General features: G+C 38.1%; 2 protein-coding genes across 2 annotated transcripts; one reads left to right on the top strand and one right to left on the bottom strand.

Annotated features, from left to right (window-relative positions):
- The first annotated feature begins 1975 nt into the window (after window positions 1-1975).
- Window positions 1976-4375, top strand: pigp (phosphatidylinositol glycan anchor biosynthesis, class P). Its single transcript, XM_079410329.1, has 4 exons — window positions 1976-2172; window positions 2804-2876; window positions 2947-3065; window positions 3179-4375. Exons 1-4 carry the CDS (start codon window positions 2088-2090, stop codon window positions 3295-3297), a joined length of 396 nt encoding a protein of 131 aa, XP_079266455.1. The 5' UTR covers window positions 1976-2087; the 3' UTR covers window positions 3298-4375.
- Window positions 4285-6888, bottom strand: ripply3 (ripply transcriptional repressor 3). Its single transcript, XM_079410330.1, has 4 exons — window positions 6783-6888; window positions 6642-6699; window positions 6514-6554; window positions 4285-5022 (listed from the first exon to the last, which is right to left on the bottom strand). Exons 1-4 carry the CDS (start codon window positions 6818-6820, stop codon window positions 4881-4883), a joined length of 279 nt encoding a protein of 92 aa, XP_079266456.1. The 5' UTR covers window positions 6821-6888; the 3' UTR covers window positions 4285-4880.
- Between the last annotated feature and the right edge of the window lie 4262 nt (window positions 6889-11150).

The raw sequence follows: 11150 nt of genomic DNA, 5'->3' as shown, positions 1-11150 counted from the left end.
CATCTACGTCATCTACATCATCTACATCATCTACGTCATCTACGTCATCTACGTCATCTACGTCATCTACATCATCTACGTCATCTACGTCATCTACATCATCTACATCATCTACATCATCTACGTCATCTACATCATCTACATCATCTACATCATCTACGTCATCTACGTCATCTACATCTGGGCAAAAGCAGAAAAACATGCAAAAGGCAATCCACAAAAACAGAACTGAAAGCAATAATCCAGCAATAAAAGACCCAGAGAACAGGGTATATATCAGGATGAGTAAACAAGGTAAAGACACACAGCTGAAGGTAATGGAACAATCCTGAGAAAGGGGTGATGGGAACCGAGGAGTGCTCTCTGCTGGCTGGCACAATGCTCCATCAGTGTTTTTAGCTTGTGTTGAGTGAAAGCCTTTGCTGGTGTTATGAAGTTCAGACATCAATGAAGTGTTTTGGTAGTTTAAGTGCAGTTTGAATGTGAAATTGGGTTAGGAGAACTGTGTGAAGAGTTTTGAAAAATGTCCTAAAGACTGTAAAAAAACTAAAACAATTACATATGTTTTCTCTATATTTCTACTCCTGTATTATATGAGATATTAAATGTTCTGTTTTTCTTATATTAGTGTTAGGCTATATTCCATCTCTACTGTGTTAGTTTGTGTGTATGTCTGCTCTATCATGTATGTTTGCAGTATGTCTGAACTTTCATCTGCGCTGGAAGCTCCTGTCATCAAGTCAAATTCCTTCTGTATGAAAAACACATTTCTGATTTCTGAGACTTTGTCTGACATAAAAATAATAGAAGTCTATGTAATGTCCATTTTTAACTAGCTAAGATAGCTGTGAGTGTGTGTGTGTGTGTGTGTGTGTGTGTGTGTGTGTGTGTGTGTGAGTGAGTGTGTGAGTGAGTGTGTGTGTGTGTGTGTGTGTGTGTGTGTGTGAGTGTGTGTGTGTGTGTGTGTGTGTGTGTGTGTGTGTGTGTGTGTGTGTGTGTGTGTGTGTGTGTGTGTGTGTGTGTGTGTGTGTGAGTGTGTGTGTGAAGTGAAGTGAAGTGAAGTGACATTCAGCCAAGTATGGTGAGTGTGTGTGTGTGTGTGTGTGTGTGTGTGTGCGTGAGTCAGTGAGTGTGTGTGTGTGTGTGTGAGTGTGTGTGTGTGTGTGTGTGTGAGAGTGTGTGTGTGTGTGTGTGTCTCCAGCAGTGTTGGGTAAGTTACTCTAAAAAAGGAATTAATTAGTTATTAATTACATCTTCAACAGTGTAATTAGATTACTGTACAAATTACTCTCTCCACAAAGTATTTAATTACTAATTACTTTCTAAATCCAATATCAACCTCAACAAGTTAATGATACAAGGATAGATATGAAACGGTTCTACATCAATTATTCTGCTCACACTTTAGATTAGAGTCCAGTTCTCACTATTAACTATGACTTCTGCCTCGTTATACTCCTAATTACTGCTTATTAATACTTAGTAAAGTAGTTTAAGAATTGGGTAGGATTAAGGATTTAGAATAAGGTTTTACAGAATAATGCATTAATATGTGCTTTTTAAGTAATAATAAACACCCAATATAACTAATATTCATGCTAATAATCAACTAGTTAAGAATGAGAACTAGACACTAAAGTGTCATGTAACTGCTCTATCATGTCACATACATTTACATTTATTCATTTAGCTGACGTTTTTATCCAAAGCGACTTACAATTGCTATATATGTCAGAGGTCGCACGCCTCTGGAGCAACTAGGGGTTAAGTGTCTTGCTCAGGGACACATTGGTGTCTCACAGTGGATTCAACCCGGGTCTCTCACAACAAAGGCATGTGTCTTATCCACTGCGCCATCAACACCCACCACTTACTATTGTATTGTATTGTATATTATTGAAATTACAGTAACTAATTAGTAAGTAATTCGACTGTACAGTGGTCTCCGGGCCGCGCGGGGGCAGCACTCAGCGTTAGGCGGCGCGCATGCGCAGAAGAACGAGGAAACAGCATCAGAGAAGACACATCTCCGTGTTATTAGTAATCAGATCGATCGGGTTCTGTGGGATTGATCGATCTGAGAGCTGATGATGGTGGAGAACTCTCCGTCTCCTCTGCCAGAGAGAGCCATCTACGGCTTCGTGCTGTTTCTGGGCTCGCAGTTCGGCTTCTGTACGTCTCTCCATATCTGCTGATAAACTATAACCTCTCTATTTTTTTGATTAACGTTACTTTTCTAAATTTATAGCAAATGTTTTGAATTGTTAATTATTTTGAAGCATGTAAAGCAGACAGGGTTAATATTACAGTAGAACTCAACACTGATTACTGCCAGACTTTCAGAATCCTTCATCACTTCAATTAAGATTATAATCATTTCATTTAAAGCACAAACAGCACAAAATCAGACTTTAGTGTCTCTTTTCACTTTCAGATCATTCTGAGGTTAAATATATTGTGATTTGTGATAGAAATCAATTAAAATCTGCATGTAGGTACATATTCAGACGTAACCCTCTTTGTAATCGTTAACATATTCATAAATAACTGTAAGTTAATTACACATTATGTCTCAGTAACTGTAACAAATTACAATTAGATTTATTTTGTAATTAAATTATGTAAGTGTTACATGTAACTAGTTACTCCCCAACACTGTTATATATATATATACTGTATACACACACAGAATATGTATATATTCATTTCTGACTAAAAGATGTGAACGTTTTGGATCCATGATTGAATAGTGTTGTGTTTATTGCTGTGTTGTGTTATTAATGTGTGTTACTGCTCTCATCAGTTCTGTATGTGGTCTGGGCTTCTGTTCCTGACGCTTGGCTTCACTCGGCCGGACTGACTTACTGGCCTCAGAAGTGAGTGGATCTGATGTATGTCATGTGTTGATGTGTTGATGAGGCGAGGCTGATATCGTGTGTGTTTCAGATACTGGGCTCTGGCGGCACCCATCTACCTGCTGGTGACTTTAAGCACCTGTCTAGTGCTGCTGTTCGGGGTGAATATGATGAACACGGCTCCGCTCGCATCCGTCCACAACATCACAGGTGATGACATCAACGCTTATAATGACACTCACTCGCTTTTACTAGAATTTCAAGTGATTTTAAACAACTTGCATTGTTAAATCAAATGATTTGTGGGTCATTATTTGGTATAGATCACTACGCCACGAGTCAGCGTGCGGACGAGGATCAGGAAGGAGTGATTCCCAGACTCCGAGACGTTCCCATCAGCGAAATAAACCGTGTCTTTTACCTGGATCCCCACGCGCAGTGATGCGAGGCGTTTGCTCAGGGTTTAGATGATCAGATCCATCAGATCTGACTGTCAGGTGACCCATGACCCTCGGAGAGACCTGGGCTGCGTTTCCCAAAAGCATCGTAAGCTACATCGTAGACCCACTGAAACCAATCGAGCTATGATCAACTTAGGCTTACGATGCTTTTGGGAAACACCCCTGCCATGAGGGACTTGTGTGACCAAAGCACTTTAGTAAAGCTCTAAACATTGAGCTTTTGCATCTTTCTCAAACACCGGGGTCACTGGTGGTTTGGGGTCAGACCGTGACCTCTGTGACCTCAGACTAAAGTGAAACGGTCAGCTCACTATCTGCATCATCTGCGGTGGGTTCGTGTTCCTGCTCGTCTCCTTCTGCAGACACTGGCCCTCATGAGCAAACAGACCGGTGTCGGGTGGCCAGTCACCGTTTGACCTGTGACCCCACGACCCCGCCACCACCACACACTGCTGTTTGTTTAATGTATTAGAATACAATGACTTTTATTATACTGCAAAAACAATTATATGATGAATAAGTCATGAAAACATATTTTTGTTATCAAAATAAAGAAAAAATTCACTTCAGCCAATTTGATTCAACTTAAGCATTTATGGCAGCTACTGAGTTCTATGCAGTGTGTTATTGGAGTGTTTCTTTGCATTTTTCAGACACTGTTATGTTATCAATCATCCAGCCTGTTTTAAAGTTTATATGCTGTTATAAGTGAAAAGTTCAGATGCAGAAGTCTCTTAAGTGCCATCTAAAATTAACACCTAAAATGAGCATTTTTTAATGTTTAGGTTCAGTCATTTTATTCTAATGGCAATAAATAGGTCCTTTTCTATGCAATTAAAGTGAAATAACGGAACATAAATATAGGAGCCTGATAAAAATGCTCATTTTAGAAGATTTCAGACGGCACTTTGAGGCTTTTGCATCTGAACTCTTCAGTTATTAATAAATGGAGGATGCAAACGCATGTTGAGCAATCTTGTTTTTATTTGTGTTTAGATTTTAACAGAAATATGAATTCCAACAACACACAAATTAAACACTTAAAGGGACAGTTCACCCAAAAAATTAAATCGTCATCATTCACTCACGTTCAAGTTGTTCTAAACTTGCATGGGATTCTTTCTTATACACAAAATATATATTTTGAAGAATATCGGTAACCAAACAGCCGTGGGTCCCCATTGACTTCCCGTAGTAAGAAAATACTATAGAAGTCAATGGGTGCCGTCACCTGTTTGGTTACAAACATTCTTCAGAATATCTTGTATGCTCAGCAGAAGAGACTCATACAGGTTTGTAACATCTTGAGGAAGAGTACATGTCAGTTCTGGGTGAACTATCCCTTTAAGGCTGTTCCCAGCTGAAGGATCTTCTTCAGATCAAAGGTGTGTTTGATGGCGTGACCCGTCTCACCGTTGCATAGTATTTCTGCTCGTCTCGTTCCTGTGGATCTGCAGCGCTAACTCAAACACACCGGCATGTTTCCTAAACAGTGTTCTGATCCTGACGGCCGCTCGCTTCGCTCTCAGCTCACTAGTGAGTTCATGTTATAGACCTGATGACGTTAATGAGTGTCTGCTTCATCCTCAGAGCTGGAGTCTTCATCGTTGTAAAAGTGCAGTGTGGCCTGAGCGGGGAAACTGTCCAGAACCGTCCGGCCCAGATGAGACAGATACTCCTGCATCCTGGATCTGGGCAGAAACAGCCTGCGGATGAGTGCGAGCCGTCAGAGACACACAGTGATCCCAGCTAACACAGAACTCTGCCTAATGTTCTCACAAACTTATGAGCAAACATTTTCCCAGCAACATGAACAACACATGCATTCAGTTATCTACTCTTTAATAACATCCTCAAAACATTATTTATACATTGTTCATGGAACATTTTATTTCTGAAAGATTTTAGTTGGACGTCCATTTAACGTTTTTAAAATGTTTCATAACGTTCCCATAATGTTTGTAAAATGACAGTGTTTGGAAACGTTACTTTGGAAATGTATCAGGTTACAGATTACTCCATTTAAAATGTAACAAGTAATGTCATTTATTTGATTAAAGTAATGGAACTGATTACATTTGATCACTTTTCTAAACTAATGTTTTGAACTGTTAATTATTTTGAAGCATGTAAAGCAGACAGGGTTAATATTACAGTAGAACTCAACACTGATTACTGCCAGACTTTCAGAATCCTTCATCACTTCAATTAAGATTATAATCATTTCATTTAAAGCACAGCCAGCACAAAATCAGACTTTAGTGTCTCTTTTCACTTTCAGATCATTCTGAGGTTAAATACAGATTTAAAATCATAGTTTAATGGCTATGATACTGTTTTTGAAATCAAATCTTCACATGAAAAAAATTATAAAATTTTAAACAATACATAACCCCAAAAAAGAGTTAATAAAAGAGTTATCAAATCATCATGTGTCCTAAACTGCTGAAGCATTGCGGCCTCGTTTTACACTCAATGCAGTTTGGGAAAGAACTCAAATCTATGTTTGTGAAAGATTTCCCCTTTGTAATCATGAACATTTTCATAAGTAACTCATTTAATTACACTTTTCTCAGTAACTGATTACAATTACATTTTTTTGTAATTAAATTACATAATTCCGTTACATGTAACTAAGTAACACAGGTATATTTGTAGCAATAGCCAACAATACATTGTATGGATCAAAATTATACATTTCTCTTTTATGACAAAAATCATTAGGATATTAAGATCATGTTCCATGAAGATATTTAGTAAATTTCCTACCGTAAATATATCAAAACTTCATTTTTGATTAGTAATATGCATTGCTAAGAACTTCATTTGAACAACTTTAAAGGAGATTTTCTCAATATTTAGATTTTTTTGCTCCCTCAGATTCCAGATTTTCTAATAGTTGCATCTCAGACAAATATTGTCCTATCATAACAAACCATACATCAATGGAAAGATTATTTATTCAGCTTCAGATGGTTTTGTGCTCTATAGGGTCTCTTATGATAAAATCGAATGTTCTCTGAGCGTTCACATAACAATAAGAACGTTTTTAAAACATTAAAAACTATGCATTTTGAACGTTTAGAGAACATTCAGAGATAACGTTCCTAACATATTTGTGTTCACTAGGTGTTTAAAAGCATCTAATAAACATTTAAGCGTTCTTGTCTTCTGAATGAAGAGGAAGAGCACCAGACCTCACAGGATGATGGAAAACATCTTCAACTCCAGAAAGCACCTGAAGAACACAAGAACACGGGTGTAATTACTCTCTCTGACTCTGAGATCTAGAAACACAGACACTAAAGTCATTAAAGCAAGTTACTTTATTTAATTGCGTCTCTCCTGTTGAAAGATCCCAGGGTCTCCATATCACAGGACAGCTATCAGAACACAAGAGAGCGAGTTACTCGGGCTGAAGACTCTAAAACACGAACACACAGAGGAACTGAGCATAAACTCTCACCCGAGCCTCGAATCCGCGTCTGAACTCAGCGGCAGCATCTTTAACACTGATGAGAGGTGAGCGCGCTCACGTGCGCTGATGAGAGGTGGGCGCGCTCACGTGCACTGATGAGAGGTGAGCGCGCTCACGTGCACTGATGAGGTCGCGCTCGTGTACGCGCTCACGCACACTGATGAACTGTTGACAACTTAGCTATTTTTTCTACTACCATATCAACTTTTTCTTCAAAAAGCACCTAGCAACAAATTTAGCGATAAAAAAAACACAAATAGAGGAAACCAAAGTACACGTCACGTGAATTAAGTTGCTATTTGCATTTGTTCAATAATAATTGTTAATTTATGATAACACCTTGTTTATCTGCATTTGTTGATCAGTTAAAAAATATGTAGAAATATGGAAAAGATACTGAAAACTTAATACAATATTCAATGCGCAAAATTTAATGCGTGATTCAGGTAAAAAGCCTGTGAAAATATCTTCAAATGAACTCAGTACACCGTGCACTATTTTACATGCTACACATTAGTATTGTAGCATACTAACTACCAATACTGCTTCAACATATCAGTTCAAACTCAAACATACATACTTAAATCTCTTACATTTGGGTTTGTACCTTTTAAATTTAAAAAGTTGAATTTATTTTGTTATTATTTTAAGTTTGACACTCCTGCTGCTGCCGTATTATTAAATAATAAATACAAAATAATAATATTAAATGATAAATGGTGTCTGAGTCTCACAGCAGCTGCTGTTTCAGTGCAATATTAAACTCATTACTCAGTTCTGAGAACAAATCCCTGATTAATGATCATATGATTGTTAGACGTGCACAGCTAATACAAATACATTATAAGAACCTTTTGTTAACATTCACATTGAGTTATGGAAATATTTTTCTGAATGTTCTCTGAAACAAGTCATAGCATTTAAAACCATTAGATGACGTCCAACTAAAATGTTACATGATAAAAACATTATATGAATGATGTATAAATAATGTTTTATGTTTGGAGAACATTATTAAAGAGCAGATAAGTGATTATTGCTGTTATCTGGGTTCCTGGTGCTATAATTAAACGCCAGAGTAATCAGTTAATCATTCACACATGAGCTCAACGCACTCACTGAAGAATCAACACATTCACAACAACCCCAAAGTCAAGATTTAGATATGGTTTATTTATGAGCTTCTTGTGACACAGAGAAAGGATCTAAATCAACAAGAAAATCAGAATGAATCGCACTAAATCTGTATAAACACGGTCTAATGTACCATAATATGGCTTGTGAAGTAAGCTTTAGAGAAGGATCCGAAGACGTTCGAATGTGATGAACTCAGGAATGAGGGCCTGCTGGATCTGACGGGACGTGAGACGTGTCTGAATGGCTTCGTATCAGCAGGCACTTCATCAAACCTGTTCCTGGCTTTACTGTAGAGGATTATTGGAGGACACGTTCTCTGAAAGAGCTCGTCTGATTCTGTCTGAAACTCCCTCCAGACTGACAGACTGACAGATCAAGCGGCACAGAATACAAATATAGCCTAGGTGTGAGTCAACCCGCTAGTCTGAGACAAAAGAGGAGGAATTCTCAAATAAATAGTCAGACTTGTGAGAAAAATTCAATCTGAACTTAAAATTTGGGAAAAAAGTCTAAATTTTGACATAAAAAACTCACAATTGTGAGAAAAAGTCTGAGTTTTGAGATGTAAACTAACAATTCTAAGAAGACAAGCTGTATTTTGACCAAAAACGTCTGGCTTGTGAGATGAAACGTGTCGATGGAAGGAGTTTCCACAGAATCTGGGCTGTAATGGAGCAGGAGAGCTGATCTCAGGATCTGAAAACGAGGCTGTGCAGAAACACTGTACATACACTGCTACACTGCTGTCATCATTTACTCAATAAAAACACTCATTTTGCATTTCTAATTCAGTCTGATCACATAAGAAGTCCAAACAGAGATTCATCACAATGCATGCTGTCCTCTGCACATGTAGATTCTGCTCAGTAGAACAGATCATGTGTCATCAGATGCTATCAGACATGGTCTAAAAACATTATGCTAACATTCCCAATGAGTTGAAAATGTTATTTCTTAATGCTTTTTAAATGTTCAAAATGTTTCAACTACTTTTTTCTTGGTTATGCGAATGTTAAAAGGGAATATTTCATTTGATCATTTTGCAAACATTACGGGATTGTTACTTTTAAATGTTCTCTGAACATTCCGAGACAAGTAACATTAAAAAAACTTCCCGTGAATGATGCATAAATCACATTCCAGTGCTAAAGTTTTGAGAATATTATAAAAGGCCAGATAACTCTTACTAACAGAACATTTGTTCATAACTTTGAGAGAACTTTAGTACACAACCTTTAACTCTTTCCCTGCAATTCTCCGGCTCTCCGTGTGTTCACTGTTATACAGTAAGAGGAGCTATTACACATCTTCTGATAGATACTGAATCTCTGGATCAAAACACTGCCAACAAGCAGCAGAAACAAGCAATCGCAATCAAACATGGATCATTATATGAATCAAATCTGCCTAATGTTACGAATGAAATGTTCACCAAAGAAGTGGTTTAGCTTTGGGGTGTTGATGTTTTGATCATCGATATAAATCTGATCCAGACATACTGTAGTCTTTGACAAAAATGCCATTTTTTTTGTTTAATGAAACTTACTCGCATTCAAGTGTTGATAAAAAAGAATGCATGAAGCTAGAATAAAACTGTTTTTTTGGTTAACAGCAGAGGCTCTGTTCTTTCTGTTGACATATTGTCTGCTAAATGACTAAATGACTTAATATTGCATGTTTAGATATTTATACAAACTATTCTGTGGGCCATGAAAGTTTTGTGAAGATGACTAATGTTTGGCAGGGAAAGAGTTAAAGTCATGGGTCCTCTGCACAATCTGACTTTGCTGCAGCTTGGAATTAAACTGCTGGTTCCTCTATTGTCTATTACTATTACTATTGTCCTTTTGCACTATTGATAAACTACTGTACTTTCCTCATTGACTCTGTAAAGCTGCTTTGAAACAATCTGTATTATTAAAAGCGCTATATAAAGAGAGGTGACTTGACTTGACCAGATCACTGTTCTGTTCACACAACTATGTCAGTAAATATCTCCTGGACATTTGTGATTCTTAACGATCATTATCGAAATTGATCATTCAATGTCAACGAGCTCCGCTTTGCTTTTGTCTGTGATCTCCATTAAGAATTGTGTAGTGCAACAATGTCCCTCCATCACAGCCTCGTTAAATAAAATGCGTCGGTCAAGCGCTGTAATCGTTAATCGGTGAGGTGTTCGTTAGTGACATGAGGGCTCGGGTCTTTGGTCTCGTGTGCGAGTGAACGCTGATCTGTCTCATGTCTGTCGCTTCTATTCCACCGAACGAACAGAAACACCGAGAGAAACCTCTGCAGTAAGACTGAGACAAGAAATCATCGCCAATCAAGCAATTGTTCTGCATCGATTCTGAGATTAGTTTTTAACATTTGAACATAAAATAATCATTCATACACTTTGAAAAGGCTGAAGCGAATTACAAGGCTGTTCACAGTAGCGCTCTTTTTCGTGAGTATTTAAGTGTACGGTTAAAAACTAGAGTAGAGCGCCATCTGCTGTTAAAAACTAAACTCAGAATCGATTCCAGAGAGAATCGCGATGCATCACTTTATTGTCTCAGCCCTAGTCTGCAGCATCAGGTCCACTTGAACTTCTTTATCCAATTATGACTATGACTTAAAGGAAGAGCAAAGGGAGAGAAAGATCATGGCTGATGACGGTACGGAAGGTTATTGGAGCACACACGCACGATTACACACACACACACTCTCACACACACACACACACACACACACTCTCACACACACACACACACACACACACACACACACACACACACACAATCCCATGCAACACGAGTGCACTGCCGTCCTCCTTCATCGAGTGTGGTCTGCGTCCGCTAGTATGGCCTACAGTACTGCAAACTATGTACATCAGAGTCAGTCGAGTACAGGGACCGGTTGTACATGCGTGGATAAATATGTCTGGTGCTATTCCAGAAGGCAGAACATACGACTCCGTGCCGTATCAAACAACCTCACGTCTCAAAACCAACAGATATATACAAAAAATACAAATGCAAATGCCCTAGAATAGATCTATATATATATATTCACATACATATATAGGTTTTAATCTTTGAATTACAAATCTGAAAATATTATTTCTTATCTTTAAGAAAAAACTGGTTTCGGGAACCATGCAGTCACCCGCGCACGTGTCCTTCGGGGCGAGAAAAAGAGAAAAAGCACGTGAGATGGGGTCCGTGTCCCGCCTCG

The sequence above is a fragment of the Barbus barbus genome (assembly GCF_936440315.1).
Source record: "Barbus barbus genome assembly, chromosome: 47".
Classification (NCBI taxonomy): Eukaryota; Metazoa; Chordata; class Actinopteri; order Cypriniformes; family Cyprinidae; genus Barbus; species Barbus barbus.
Note: the sequence above shows the minus strand (reverse complement) of the source record. Positions and strands in the feature narration are given on the sequence as shown.